The sequence below is a fragment of the Armigeres subalbatus genome, chromosome 1, assembly GCF_024139115.2.
Source record: "Armigeres subalbatus isolate Guangzhou_Male chromosome 1, GZ_Asu_2, whole genome shotgun sequence".
NCBI lineage: Eukaryota > Metazoa > Arthropoda > Insecta > Diptera > Culicidae > Armigeres > Armigeres subalbatus.
In genome coordinates, this window is record NC_085139.1 from 281,810,120 (window position 1) to 281,826,762 (window position 16,643).

At 41.9% G+C, this 16,643-nt stretch overlaps 1 protein-coding gene across 1 annotated transcript in view; it reads right to left on the reverse strand.

Annotated features, from left to right (window-relative positions):
- Positions 1–16,197, reverse strand: part of LOC134207650 (AMP deaminase 2) — a 100,878-nt gene extending 84,681 nt beyond the window's left edge. Inside the window, exon 1 of the mRNA XM_062683419.1 lies at positions 15,166–16,197. Within this exon, the coding sequence (XP_062539403.1) occupies positions 15,166–15,259 (94 nt within the window). The 5' untranslated portion in view covers positions 15,260–16,197. The remainder of the gene's footprint in view (positions 1–15,165) is intronic.
- Between the last annotated feature and the right edge of the window lie 446 nt (positions 16,198–16,643).

Here is a 16,643-nt window from a genome sequence, read left to right on the forward strand (position 1 = left end):
CAGATCTCCAAATGTGTTGCATAAGAATCTTGCCGTGTACTGTAAAATGTGCGATGAATGCATTTGGGTCGAACAGCGACATGACAAGCCTTAAGACTTGACGTTTCATTGGCGTCTGTCCTTCCACTAGTAGCTTTGCAAGGTCATCCTTTATAAAGCTATCGAAGGTGAATACGTCCGCAGTAGGTCTCCATATCATCCCTAGGATACGCTCGACGTCTGCAATCTTGTCCAAGTTCATCGATTTGTCCTGTACGTTCTCGGTCTGGTTCAAACGTCGCAGAACCGCGGAGGAGTTTAACAAAAAGTTTCTGATATCGAATCCTCCTTGCACGTGTACATATTTTACTTCTTGTACCAGTTGAACCGCTTCATCAACCGTATCTACACTGTCTAAATAATCGTCAACGTAGTGGGCGTTGATGATCGCTGAAGCAACTCTCGGGAACTGTGTTGCAAAGTTTCATTCCTGTTCTTGATGTATTGTGCAGAGCACGGTGAGCAAGTCGTACCAAACGTCGCTACATCCATGACGAAGATCTGAGGTTCCTGATCTAGCTGTTCCCGATAAACGAACCGCTGTGACTGTCTGTCATGTTGGATAATTCGAACTTGGTGGAACATTTCTCGGATGTCTCCACACACAGCAACTGGTCTCTGACGGAAGCGCAGTAAGACCGCGAATAGGGACATCAACATATCTGGTCCTTTTATTAACATGTCGTTCAACGAGACACCATTCACTCGCGCTGCTGCATCCCGAATCAGTCGAACCTTCTCCGGCTTCTTCGGGTTCCTCACTATGCCGAGCGGAAGATACCACACACGATCTGGATTTGCCGATTCAGCTTCTTCTGGGGTTATTCGGTGCGCGTACCCTTTCAACTCGTAATCGGCTATCTGCTTATTTACTCGTTCTCGAAGTCCTGGTTCTTTGGCGAGCTGCCGTTCCAACGACTGCATCCTGCGCACAGCCAGTGGATAACTGTTTGGGAAAGACAGCTTATTGTACTTCCAGAGAAGCCCGGTTTCGAAACGGCCGTCAACCCTACGGGTTGTTGTCTCCAGGATTTTACGAGCTCGCTTGTCATCCTCTGACTCTAGGGGTATAGCTATTGCAGTTTCTTCAATGTTAAAGTACTGCTTCATCAGCTCGTGCAGCTCCCAGTTTCCGGTCTTCTCCGAGTGAACGTGTAGCCGCGTAACAGCACTGGTATCGTTGGCCTGTTTACCGTACACGCACCATCTCATTCGCGTCTTCGCTGGAATTGGTTCGTTTGCTCTGCCTTCTCACATCTTCAGGGTAGCGAGCTTTATCGCTCGGTGGCGACTCTATCACCCACTAGCCGCATCACCACTTAGCCATTCGTTGGCTCCTGCATCGTTCAACCGCTCGACGGCCACCTCGATCACCCGTTGGCCGCATTACTGAACAGCTTCCCGGCGGCCGCATTCTGCAACGCGGCCCGTCTACCACATCGGTAATCGCCTGGTTCGTATGGCAACCCGTTGCCCACCTAGCCATCCGCTGGCTACCTGATCGTACAGCATCCCCTGTTTTTGAAAGCATATTCATCCACACATTTAAGTGTTGTTTGCCATTTGAATAAAAGTCTTTGTTAAAATTTAAAAAATCACCAGTAACCCTGAGACCGGGAACAAAAGAGGCCTTCTCTGCCGTAATCTGAAAAAGTGACCTATGCGCCATTTTACAACATACTATTTTTCCATTTTTCTGTTAAAGAGCACGATGAGTACTACTCGTTATCACCATTTTCGGAAAATGGTTAAAACGTCATTTTTTCTGATTACGGCAGTTCTGTGCCCACCCCAGACGGCTGCCGCGGCTAGACCAACAGCTAGTGGTTTAGGCCAGCTCCCTTCAGGAACTGAACAATTCCGGGGCCACGAAAATTATGAATTTCCTTCCTCACCTCCTTCTTCCTTTTCCCCTCAACATTCTTTCTCTTCCCTTCTTTTTTCTGCTCTCTTCTTCCTTCTCTCTCTTACTTCATACTTGTTCCTTCTCCCTTACTTCTTTCTCAATGTTTTTTCCTTTCTTCCTATATCTTTCTTTCTTCTTCCTTCTTCTTCCGTCTTGATCCTCTTTCGTTATTTCTCTTCCTTCCTTCTTTCTTCCTCATTTTTAGTTTCCTTTTGTTTTTTTTTCTACCGTCTTCCTTATTTTTTTTCCTTCTTCTTTCTTCTTTCTTCATTTTCTTTTTTCCTTCTTTCTTCTTTTTTTCTTCCTTCTTCTTTCTACCGTCTTCCGTCTTCCTTCTTCCTGCTTCCTTTTCCTTTTTTCCTTCTACCTTTTTCTAATTTTCTTCTCCCCTTTGCCTTTTTTTTCTTCTAAGGTCATCCACCCTCTTCATATCTTCTTCTATATTCTTTCTTCCTCTTTGATTCTGCCTTCTTTCGTTTTCCTTCTCTTTCCTACTTTTTCCCACTTTCCTTCTTTATTCTTCCTCGTACATTTTTCATATTTTCTCTTCCCTCCTTCTTTCTTCCTTTATTTTTCTTTCTTCCTTTTTTCATTCTTCCTCTTTTCCTTTTCCTTTCTACTTCCTTTTTTTTCCTTCCTCCTTATTCTTTTTTCCTTCTTTCCTTTTTTGTTTCTTACATATTTCCTTACAGCAGCCCGGTCACTGGAGGGGTGGAGACTTATAGCTTTGGGGTAACCCAGAAATGCCCGAAAGCCTCACGTTGTGGGAGCTTACTTCCAAGATTGACCTCGGGAAGCCCGTGAAACCGTTAAATTAGTTTGTATAGGCCACCGTCCTTTAAGAAAGAGATAAGAGTAGCGGTGCTGGTAGCGTTGTCGGAAAGTGCATCTCTGATGCTAACAGGTATCCCCTAGGTATCCCTAAAGGGGGCAGATATTTGGGGCATCGACAGACATAATGTTCAACGGTGTTGCGAACATCACAGACGTCGCAGGTTGTATGAAAAGACCTCCCATCGAAGTTATGCGAGAGCCGCATGTGTGCGGTTCGGAGCCAGCCAATGATTTGCTGTTCTTTCAGGTTAGATAGGCCTGCCCATGCCGATGTGGTCCCCTTAATTTTCCGAAGGTATCCAAATGTTGTGGCAAACCTGAAACTTTCCCAGTTTTCTCGTATGGCTTTCTTTATCCAATGGGACGGATATCTTAAACTGCTGGTCCATATACCCGACTCCGGCAAGGAGATCTGCCGTGATGTTTCCAGGCACTCCGCAGTGCCCCGGAATCCAGGCAAAGGTCGTGTTCGGGAGCATGTTTGCTAAGATGTTTTGGATCCAGGGGTGCTTAGGCTCGTCGCTCTGAAGTGCGGAAATGACGCTGGCAGAGTCAGACAGGACGAGGATTGGTTTCCTGGATGGATAGGTGGCTGCGATAAATGCAGCGGCTGCTTCGGCCGAAAAGATGCTGCACATATCCTGTCTGACACAGTGAAACCGGTCCCGGTGACCCCAATGCGGCCCCAACGGCCCGAAACCGACCCATCCGTTAACCTGTGTTCGTGGTTGGGGAAATCTCTGTTAAGCTCGGAGCTCGGCCACCGACCTTCTAAGAGCCATGGAATTGTCACCCCTGCGGAAGTAGCAAGCTTTGGAGCTGTTTATATTGGCTGTTGAGGAGTGCCAGCTCCTCGCTCCATGCCAGTGGACTTGTGCCACTCGTGCCAGACCAACGCCGGCCATCGAGTGCAGAATCCGGTCCCTTTCAGTGAGGAGAGGGATCTTATATTCTCCGGCAGTAGAGAAAGAGACGGCATTGTGCGCTAGCGCACGGTGGTGAAAAGACAAGATGCCTGCCTCGGTACAGGCAGACTCGGCTGGTGATGAGGGTAACAGTCCTGTGGAGGCACGAACGTAGGAATTAAAAGTCGGTGACAGAGTTTCGACTAGGTGACGGTGGGCGATACAGGCCAGTTCCAGGCTATAGAACAGGCGGGTATCAGAGATAGCCTCCCCGATCTTTAACCGGAGCCTCCTGTTGTTCGTTCGATGAGGCTTAGGCATGGTCCGACAACTTACTTTGACTTCGTGGAAGTGCGGGAGGAACGAGAGGTTCCGGTCAATGGAGACTCCGAGAACTTCCACATTTTTTGTTTTTATTGGGGATGGCTGGTCATTCAACTTAAGGCTAGGTCCGGACAGCTGATGTCTCCACTTGCAGACGTGTCCTCGCACGCATTGGATGGCTGTGGAACTCCTGTTTCATCCGTGAATGTCCTTGAGCTTTGATTACCAATCATAACTTGAAAAGAGCGCCCTGTGAGGAAATTCCGAACGAAAGCAAGGAGGTTGCCGGAAAATCCCCACTCTTTCAACTGCTGGAGGACGTAGGGAGTCCAAGTCCTGTTCAGGATGATCGGAGATGGTGCGATCCGGTGTGTCGAGATGGATGGGGGAAGATCTTCGTTTACCGCTAAGTGCGTTCACTTTTCTCCAGATCTCAGCCGCAGATTGGCCGGGGTTTACCGAGTCGAGAAAATCCTCCACTATTTTCTCTTTCTATTTGAATCACTGACCTGAATTCGTAGTGTTTTTCTGTATAGTCTTGGAGGGCAGTTGCCTTGTTAGGATGACCAGCGGTAGTCTCCGTCGCACTCGAAGGGCCTTTTCTTTTCGCCTAAACCACAAGACGCGTGTTATCCGACAATCTTTCGTCCGGCGCTATCGAGAACGGTTTTGGTGAAGTTAGGATGAGTTGTGGGTGCGTTTCGTTTAAATTTGCGTTGAAGGTGGTGGTCATAAACCTTCCAATCGGCGGCATCGTAGCGCCATCTTGGTCTCCGGGTGATGTCCGGGAGCAAAGCGTGGACTGTGACCGAAATCGGATAGTGGTTGCTCCCGAATAGGTCGGTGGACACTTTCCATTTTAGAGATGGGAGTATGGACCGACTGGCTGCGGTCACGTCGATGGCGGTGCCCGAGTGGCTGTTAAAGAAGGTCGGCGAACCATTATTTAGGGTTGCTTGGTCCGTGTTCTCGAAAGAGCCGAGAAGAGCAATACCACGGGGATCAGACCCACGATCACCTCAGGCTGGATGATGCGGGTTCGCGTTCACAAGGACGCATCGGGTGCGAGAAAGATGGAGCTGAAGGAAACGAGTGGCGAGCGCTAACGGTACGCCAATAACCGGCATGCTAGATTTCGCACTCAGCGATAGAGTGGCAGACTTCTGCTGCATACGCAGGAGGTCTTGGGGTTAATTTCTGGCCCGATCCAATCCTCCTACTTTTTATCTTTCCATATATCTCTAATGCCTAGCAATCACTAGAACTGGAAATGGATTTTCCAGACCGTTTTCGTCTTCTATCCTATACCTACAACTTGACTAGTTCTAGCAGATAACTGTTAGAATTATAAATGAGCAAAAAACTCGTTTCGGCATCCAATAAGAATTACTCGTAAAAAAACGTTAACCAAGACGAACCTGTGCCATAGAAACATAAAACCTAAGATAAAAAATCCGTATGAACTCGTGGTGGTGAAGGTGTTATAGGCTTGCCGTGGGCGAGTGATTGCATCATCTACTCCTTCCAATCCGCGATAGACCGTGAGGACGTGGCCAGCGACGTTATCGACCATTTAAAATACACTAGAGCTCACGGACTGTGCACATTGAAGTTGGAGAGGAAATCTCATGCTTCCATCCATTGCACTATGGTCCAGGATACAGATTTACGCGGAAAGATGCATTTTACGCCAAAACCTTATTTTTTAGAAAAAACTTTTGTTCTACAAAATTGTTCGAAATAGTAAGGCCATCATTATGGTTCAACCAAAAAATAGGGTGGCCCATCATATAAAAAAAATAAGAAAAATATTTTTTTTTATTTCTCGGAATACTGACATGTTATGTTTTACAAAGTTGTAACGTAGCTTATTCCAATCAATTTTGGCAAAAAAACTTTTTCTGTAGCTCTTAAGTTGGCTGATTAAGAGCAATTTTACCTAATTAATTAGGGTGTACCTCAAAAAAACAGAATTTTTGATCTACTTTTTTTGTTTTAGATTTCAAAAAAGTCGTCGAAAGTTCGAAAAAGTCGTCTTCAGGTGACTTTTAGAGTTCAAAAAATGCAACTTTTGATGGGTAAATATGCTCAATATCTTTTTCCGATCAAAAGTTATAATCGTTTTTCTGTCAAAATTACATTTTTTTCATAAGTTGATATCTCCGGTTAGGGCAGACCAAAAAAATATATTTATACGGCATTTGAAAGAGAAATTAATATTCAATTTTTTGACATAAATTGGGGATATTTTATTTTTTTATCTCAAGTTTCACCAATTTTACTAAAAGTTACTAAAGTTACTAAAAGTTAAGTTACCTGAAGACGACTTTTTCGAGAAATCTAAAACAAAAAAAGTAGATCAAAAATACTGTTTTTTTGAGGTACACCCTAATTCAATTAGGTAAAATTGCTTTAACCGATTCAATCCGGATGGGTCATATATGACCCAAGACGAAAATCAGTTGTCGAAAATCAGTTTTAAGAGATAGAGCCTTGCTTTCTTCAGCAAAATGTTCAAAATTAATTGTTCCATCCAGGAAAAATATTGCCCAGGTCAGGTTATGGTCACTAGGATGATCTAGAGCATCCAAACTATCCTTGAGTTCTAATTTTGATGTTCTAAGGAATCAACACCATTTTTACCACATTCTGATTAAATAATTGAAATTGAAATGCTTTATGATAATATCCCGCACCTGTCCTGCAGTATAACAGATCTTTTTCAATACCTAAGATACTCCAAACAGTTCTTGAACTCAGATCTTAATATTCAAATCGGTCAACAAAAAGATCTACGATGTCCCCACTATTTTTATGAGTTGGGACAGCTCCACGGTTCTTCATTACACCATTACAGACACACCACATAATTCGTTCGGCATCTACGGCACTCCAAACTATCCTTGAGTACAGATCCTAATATTCAAATCGATCAACATGCAGATCTTTGATGTCCCCACTAGTTTTATGAGTTGGAATAGCTCCAGGATACCTCGTAACACCATAACAGACACTCCACAGAATTAGTTCGACACCTACGACACTCCAAACTATCCTTGAGTACAGATCCCAATATTCAAATCGATCAACATGCAGATCTTCGATGTCCCCACTAGTTTTATGAGTTGGAATAGCTCCAGGATACCTCGTAATATAATTAAAGACACACCACATAATTCGTTCGACATCTACGACACTCCAAACTCTCCTTGAGTACAGATCCTAATGTTCAAATCGATCAACATGCAGATCTTCGATGTCCCCACTAGTTTTATGAGTTGGAATAGCTCCAGGATACCTCGTAACATAATTACAGACACACCACAAAATTCGTTCGACATCTACGACACTCCAAACTATCCTTGAGTACAGATCCCAATATTCAAATCGATCAACATGCAGATCTTCGATGTCCCCACTAGTTTTATGAGTTGGAATAGCTCCAGGATACCTCGTAATATAATTACAGACACTCCACAAAATTAGTTCGACACCTACGACACTCCAAACTATCCTTGAGTACAGATCCTAATATTCAAATCGATCAACATGCAGATCTTCGATGTCCCCACTAGTTTTATGAGTTGGAATAGCTCCAGGATACCTCGTAACATAATTACAGACACACCACAGAATTCGTTCGATATCTACGACACTCCAAACTCTCCTTGAGTACAGATCCTAATATTCAAATCGATCAACATGCAGATCTTCGATGTCCCCACTAGTTTTATGAGTTGGAATGGCTCCAGGATACCTCGTAACATAATTACAGACACACCACAGAATTCGTTCGACACCTACGACACTCCAAACTATCCTTGAGTACAGATCCTAATATTCAAATCGATCAACATGCAGATCTTCGATGTCCCCACTAGTTTTATGAGTTGGAATAGCTCCAGGATACCTCGTAACATAATTACAGACACACCACAGAATTCGTTCGACATCTACGACACTCCAAACTCTCCTTGAGTACAGATCCTAATGTTCAAATCGATCAACATGCAGATCTTCGATGTCCCCACTAGTTTTATGAGTTGGAATAGCTCCAGGATACCTCGTAACACCATAACAGACACTCCACAGAATTAGTTCGACACCTACGACACTCCAAACTATCCTTGAGTACAGATCCTAATATTCAAATCGATCAACATGCAGATCTTCGATGTCCCCACTAGTTTTATGAGTTGGAATAGCTCCAGGATACCTCGTAACATAATTACAGAAACACCACAGAATTCGTTCGATATCTACGACACTCCAAACTCTCCTTGAGTACAGATCCTAATATTAAGATCGATCGATATGAAGATCTTCGTTGTCCCACTATTTTTATGAGGTGGAATAGCTCCGCGATACCTCGTAACACCATTACAGGCACATCAGAGTTCGTTCGACATCTACGGCACTCCAAACTTTCCTTGAGTACAGGTCTTAATATTCAAATCGTTCAACATGAAAATCTTCGATGTCCCCACTAGTTTTATGAGTTGGAATAGCTCCAGGATACCTCGTAACACCATAACAGACACTCCACAGAATTCGTTCGACACCTACGACACTCCAAACTCTCCTTGAGTACAGATCCTAATGTTCAAATCGATCAACATGCAGCTCTTCGATGTCCCCACTAGTTTTATGAGTTGGAATAGCTCCAGGATACCTCGTAACATCATTACAGACACACCACAGAATTCTTTCGATATCTACGACACTCCAAACTCTCCCTGAGATCAGATCCTAATATTCAAATCGATCAACATAGAGATCCTCGATGTCCCCACTAATTTTATGAGGTGGAATAGCTCCGCGATACCTCGTAACGCCATTGCAGGCACACCAGAGTTCGTTCGACATCTATGGCACACCAAACTATCCTTGAGTACAGGTCTTAATATTCAAATCGATCAACATGAAGATCTTCGATGTCCCCACTAGTTTTATGAGTTGGAATAGCTCCACGGAACTTCGGTTCACAGTAAGATATACACCACAGAATTCGTTGAACATGTACGACACTCCAAACTCCAAACAAGCTCAGATCCCTATTTACAAATCGATCAACTAGAAGATCTTTGATGTCCCCACTATTTTTATGAGTTGGAATAGCTCCATGAGACTTCATTAAACCATTATAAATACATAACAGAATTCGTTGAACATCTATTATACTCCAAACTATCCATGAGTACAGATCAGAATGTTTAAAACGATCCACATAGAGATCTTCGATGTCTCAACTATTTTTATGAGTTGTAATAGCTCCACGGGATTTGGTTACACTATTAGAGACACGCCACAGAATTCGCTCGACACTCCAAACTGTCTTTGAGCTCAAATTCCAATATTTAAATCAAACACGAAGATCTTTGAGGTCTCCACTATTTCTATGAGTGGAAATAGCTCCACGGGACTTCGATACACCATTATAGATACATTACAGAACTCGTTGAACATCGACGACACTCCAAACTGTCCATGAGTGCAGATCTCAATACTCAAATCGATCAACATGAAGATCTACGTCATCCCATCTATTTTTATGAGTTGGAATAGCTCTACTGGACTTCGTTACATCATTATAGACACATTGTAGAATTCGTTGAACATGTACGACAATACAAATTGTCCATGAGTTCAATTCTTTATATTCAAATCGATCAACAAGAAGATGTACGATGGTCTAGCATGAATTTACCGCCAAAAAATTGTATGGTGAAGGACATCTAGGGAAGATCGATATAGTACGTACAATTACTATTTTCAACATCCCTCTCCGCTTCGCCACTTCTTGTAATGAACCTCTAGTTTTTTTTTTATTATTCGTCACGCAATTTGTGAATAACCACCTTACACAAATTTCATCAATAATGAGAGCATTTCTCGAAAAAAAAATACAATGACCTGTTACCTGTTAGTCTACTAAATATTTTTTCGATGAAGAAGATTATTATTGAGAAACTTAACTATTGATTCCTTTTGATACACTGCTTTCAAAAAGTTTACTCCTAGTGTGCTGCATGTTTGCAGCAGTGCACCAGAGCTTAACATGTCGATTCGAAAGTTTTACTGAAACGCCTTCTGTTGACGATCTCTCAGAATCACATCAAATGGTTGCAGAGGAACTGAGAGAGAGATTTTTTTAGCAACATGATTTAGCTATTACATTTAATTCATTTTGGGATAAGTATGGAGAAAAGCATTTGAAATAAAATTTTGTGATATTATTCATACGTAAATTACTTTACTCTTACATATAAATGTTAGTCTTAGTAACATCCACTTCCGTGCAATACTGAAACCAATTATATTGTCGATTGAATGTATTGCGAGCTTTATTCAGTTCTTGGTACGCAATCCTCATTTATTGGTTAGACTCTCATCTCATGATACCCCTTGGGTGGTTTCAATACGTATAGAAATGGTAAACACTTGGGTAAACATATCGTATAAAATATATAATATGTATAATAAGTATGAAACAAGTAAGTATGAGAGTACCAACGCCTTCAGGGTGCAACTTACTCTAATTCTGATCGATTATGGAGTAGCAATAATTCACCAAGCTTTATTCTATAACACTTCTTCTTCTTCTTCTTATTGGCATTACATCCCCACACTGGGACAGAGCCGCCTCGCAGCTTAGTGTTCATTAAGCACTTCCACAGTTATTAACTGCGAGGTTTCTAAGCCAGGTTACCATTTTTGCATTTGTATATCATGAGGCTAGCACGATGATACTTTTATGCCCAGGGAAGTCGAGACAATTTCCAATCCGAAAATTGTCTAGACCGGCACCGGGAATCGAACCCAGCCACCCTCAGCATGGTCATGCTTTGTAGCCGCGCGTCTTACCGCACGGCTAAGGAGGGCCCCTCTATAACACTATCTATATAATAAAAATGAAATGGTCTGTGTTCGTATCCGCATAACTCGAAAACGGCTGTACGGATTTTCTTCATTCCTTCAGCAGTTAGGTTCGTTATAGTTTCCGACGGGTTTATATGATATTTCCTCATGCGAAAATTATTAGTTAAGTTGAGTAAATCGTGAAAAACTAAAAAAAGGTTTGTATGAGAATTTCGTATAGGCAGTTAACAACGCGCATTTTCGCCTACTATGCAGGACAACGTCTGCCGGGTCGACTAGTAGATGATAAAAGGAACGAAAAAATTGTGGATGCGATGTTTGTGATCACAATAACACGTTTTTTTTCGTACTTACGTATTGTGTACGTAATGATGTCCATTTGAGCAATTCCAACTAACAAGATTTTTATATAATGGTGTAATGATGTTCCATGATGGTTCTCCAACTAACAAACAAGCTTCAGAATCCATGAATCACTATGTTGGTCTTTTAGACCTCCAATATCTGAACTCATGTATGGCGCCGTAAATATTCCGGGAATGTTATGATTTGTATATACTGGTATATTGATGTCCCATGGGGTTTCTACAACTGACACACACGCTCAGGATCCTATGATTCACTCTGTTGGCCTCGTAGACCTCCAATATCTGAACTCAAAAATCGTTTGGAGTACCGTGGATATTCTTGGAATGTTTCAATTTTCATATACTGGTGTAATGATGTCTCATGGGGTTTTTACAACTAACACATAAACTGAGTTGCCTTTGAATCACTCTGTTGGTCTTGTAGACCCCCAAGATCTGAATTCAAGAATGATTTGGAGTACCGTAGATACTCTGGGAATATTGTATTTTGTATATACTGGTGTAATGATGTTCCATGAGGCTTCTCCAGCTAACACACAAGCTCGGAAATCAATGAATCACTCTGTTGGTCTTGAAGACCTCCAGTATCTGAACTCAAGAATGACTTGGATTACCCCAGGAACTCTGGGAATGCTGTGATTTGCATATTCTGGTGTAATGATGTCACAAGGGGTTGCTCCAACTAACGTGCAAGCTCAGGACCCTATGAATCACTCTGTTGGTGTTGTAGAACTTCAAGATCTGAACTCAAGAAAGGTTTGGAGTACCGTAGATATTCTGGGAATGTGGATGTTTTTATATATTGACATAATCACGTCCCATGGGGTTTTTACAACTAACACACAAGCTCAGGAACCTATCAATCACTCTGTTGGTCTTGTAGGCCTCCAAGATCTGAACTCAAGAATTGTTTGGAGTACCGTAGATATTCTGGGAGTCTTGTATTTTGTATATACTACTGTAATAATGTTCCATGGGGCTCCTCCAACTATTACACAAGCTCGGGAACCTATGAATTGCTCTGTTGATCTTGTAGACCTCCAAGATCTGAACTCAAGAATAGTTTGGAGTACCGTTTATGTTTTGGTAACACTGCGATTTGATAAAAAATAGTTTAATTATGTCTCAAGTAGCAATGCCAACTTCAAATAAGGATTGAGGCCCCGTAAAACGCTTTGTTGTTTATGTAGATCATCAAGATCTGAACTCAAGGAAGGTTTGGAAGCCCTAAAAGATCTCAAAAAAAAATATTTTACCTTATATTTCAACTTTTTCATGGTTTGCATACGTTTTTGAAGCAGAATGTCCAAATTTTTTGTTGAAATACGACGAAAAAAAAATCCGGGTTGAATCGGTTAAATCAGCCAACTTAAGAGCTTCACAAAAAGTTTTTTTAGCAAAATTGATTGGAATAAGCTGCGCTACAGCTTTGTAGAACATAGCATATTAATTTTCCGAGAAATAAAAAAAAAAAATATTTTCAATTTTTTTTATATGATGTTCCACCCTATTTTTTGGTAGAACCACAATGATGGCCTTACTATTTCAAACAATTTTGTAGAACAACAGTTTTTTCTGAAAAATATGGTTTTGACGTAAAATTCATCTTTTCGCGTAAATCTGTATCCTGGACCATAGTGGAATAGACTATCAATCCATCATTCAGACCATGAAAATCGGACGACTACGGTGGGTTGCGTACGTTGCTAGAATACAGTACAGTAACCCGGTGAAAAGGGTTATATCGACAGCAATCCGCTGGGCACAAGCAGAGCTTGATGCGCAGCGTGCAAGAGGTATTGATCAGATGGAAGACGATTTGTGGACAATCCGTAGACTGTGTAGTTGGCGAAAACCGAACTTGTCATCGCTGGATTGGCGCTCCTACTTCAAATAATGAACGGGATATAAATTGTTCGTAGCGTAGTTGGCAACACGTTCGCCTCATAAGCGAATGGTCGTGGGTTCGATTCCCAGGCCCTCCACCAAACCCTTGTCAGTCGCAGGATCCGCAGCCTATACGGTGGCGTTTGGGGTACGCGCTTTACCGTCACGGCTGCCTGATGACGACTGACAACTTAAAGTTATTCTCGGAGGCATTGCTCCAACGTTACCTGGATTTAATGCCAACCGAACAATGCAACGATCATTTGATACACGACATGGACAAACGGACACAAGGGACTCACGACCAGTGTTGTAAAATGTCATTTGCATTCGTTTGTATATTTTTCCCAAAACTTTTTTCAGAAGGTAGCTATTAATTCATGTTGTATGACGAACTTATAGCGCTTTAATGGACCTACAACTTTGTCTAACAAGACTTTGCTGTAAATATGTAATCTGGGGCGTGGGAGGCAAAATGTCATTCAAATGACATTATGTCAAATGACACGTGACATTTTGGAGAGTTTTCACTCTCCAGCCTCAGATGTTATACTTAGAGCAATGTACCCTTGGACAAAAATATAGCCCTACTCAAGCGTTATGAGTACATTCAAAATTATGGAATAAATTTGGCTTCTAAAGAAAGTTATGAACAAATTAGTCAAATGACATGCAGATGACATTTTACAAGCCTGCTCACGACAAGATGAACTGGCAACGACAACAATAACGAATAATAGTATCTAAAAATAGATTCTGTGTGGATTATTATGTACCGCAGAATACCACAGTAGATCACGGCACAGTAGCGGTTAAGAACACAGAGTGCCTACCAAATAAATATATGAATAAGAAAAAAGTTCGATCAACCACTTAATTGAATATAATAATTGCGAAATCACAAAGCCTTTGAATATGCGGGTGGGTGTTCAACTTTCCTTCCCTTGGCATTCACAAAAAATGGGACTTTTAGAGAAGGTGTTGCCTTTGTCTAAGAGAAAATTAATATTAATTCAATCATTTATTTGTAGATGAGAGGGATGCAACCCACGTTAGGTTTGTAGCACCTACAATATGGCGTGAGTTGCTTGACGCTCATGCTAAAATAGAATACCAATGCAAAATTAAAATAAAATAAAAAAAATCGCGACTAGAATTAAAAAAGAATTGCTCCGCTTGACTGAAATGCGAATTTGACTCTCAGTTCGATTGCAATAGAAGAAATACGAATTCTTTCGTCGAAGTGCTTATCTCGAATTGAGACCTTCACAAATGTTTGGTTTTGAAGTTGAATGATGACGGTAGTTATGTTCGCGATGGGTTAACGTGCTCATTCGACCTTTCGACACTTGACTCGGATTATTGTTGCGTGGATATGACGCGTTTTGGTACCAAAGGCTGGCAAGCCACATATGTACTACAGTAAACTCCTTCTTATTCAATATATTGAAATTGTTTTTTTATTAATACAAATTCTACTTGTATTGTTTTTTTCAGACGTCATTTCAATTGTGCAATTTGATCTAATTTTAAAATCCTTTCTTACTCGTTGATCCTTTTAATATCGAGTAAGTGAGGATTCACTTTAACTTCAGTGCTTAACCCTTATCACGCAAAACCCCCATCGAATGAACCTTATCAGCATAATACGAACCGAATATTGATGCCCGGCTTTTTCGTCCAAAACAACGCACCTTCTATCGATCCAAATTTGCTCATCTCCGCTCCCATTTCCTAGCACTATGTCAACACGATTGAATGCTTGGAATTAAATCACTCCATTTCACATTAGTGCTAGTTGCTACGATCATAACTTCATGAGCAATAAACAGAACGTGGAACCATCTCGAAAGGTGCGAGATTTCTCCAGACATTCCGGATTTAAAAATAAACCCCCATCCAAATGGCAATATTCTTTCGTAAACGATGACTGTTGCATATGCATATGCAGAGGTAAGTCGTAGATAGGAAAACGATAAAACTAGAAATTGATATGCACCCAGGTGCTGGCTGTGGTACTTACCCAGCATCAGCTTCGAAGCCTCCGCCTCCATCTCCATATCGATATCGAACGCAAAACGTTTTCTCGAGTTGTAGTCGTTCATTTGTGCGGCCATCACTGAGATGGAAATCTACCCAAGGCTGGAAAAATATCGATTCGATGCTTCTTCTTTAGTAACACTTTGCACTTTTCACTCGGACGTTTTCCCGTCGTCGTTGTCGTCAATGTCCGTACGCTTGGCTCTCGACCATATAAACAGGGCTTCGTCACCGCCGATGTTTGATGGACGATATATAATGGAACGAATGGGAGAACACTTCTAACACTTCACTATATAGTAGAAAATATATAACTGCGTGCTTCACAACATCAACAATGAACCGGAGACGGACCCTTTGAATGAAACACTGCTTTATGGCACACCAGAGATTGTTTCCCAACACGCAATTTCTTTCCCGATTGAATTTGATACTTCTCGGTTACTTTCTGCGGCATAAATATGTCATATTCTCTGAAGAACGCAATCACAGTACTTAATCACCCGTGGCAAGACAGCTAATGTGCGAACCTCCACAAAACTGAATTATTTCATACATAGAGCGTCTTCTGTTCACACTGCGTCGGTCGTCGACAACCTTGACTAGACGGCACCAAACTCCGCTGAAACTTTCCACTTGAAATAACGCCTAGTACCCACTTTTCGCTGACGCCTGGCTCTTCTTGCTATTATTTTGCTGACACTTTTTCCACCCAATCCGGCAGACTGACACGCAGAGTGTTACTTTTGTGTGGAAAGTTTGCGTTGTTTTTAGCTTTTCCACCCCTCACGAATCGCTTTCTTGTTTTTGTTCAAACGAGTTCACCCGTCCTCTGTGACTAGAATGAAGACATCACGAAAATGTGCTAAGAACTTTTTTTTATTACTGCCTATCAATCGAAGCACTGCCAGCCAACACGGCACATTTGTTTCAGTTTCGTTCGACTAGTACGAAGACGACAACGATGCAGACTCGTTCTGATGATGGTGCCGCGGCGTTGCGTTGGTTCATTGCATCGCATTAAAGTGGCACGATAGCGGGGAACGGCAAACGTAGGGTGGCGGATGTTTGGGGGAGAACGAGATTTGCGGTCTGTTTGGATGAACACTAACTGGAAGCACGCGGACGGAGGCGCTGATGGAAAGTAACGTACTAAATGTTCACCCTATGGCTTTATTTGAAGCATATGTGCGAGCAATTGCGTACGTGTTTGTACGATGCATGGCGGCAAAATGAACAATGGATTAATCGCGAAAAAAGTTAATTAAAGATATACCATCAGTGCATTATTTTTTAACTTCAATGAACTCAGATACCACAATCACCAGAAGCTGGCAAATGTGTAGAAACTGGTAAACCTAAATGTTGTTTTGGTATCAACTTTCTGGGTGGTATACCCTAAATCAGCACTCCTTAGCCGTGCGGTAATACGCGCAGCTACAAAGCAAGACCATGCTGAGG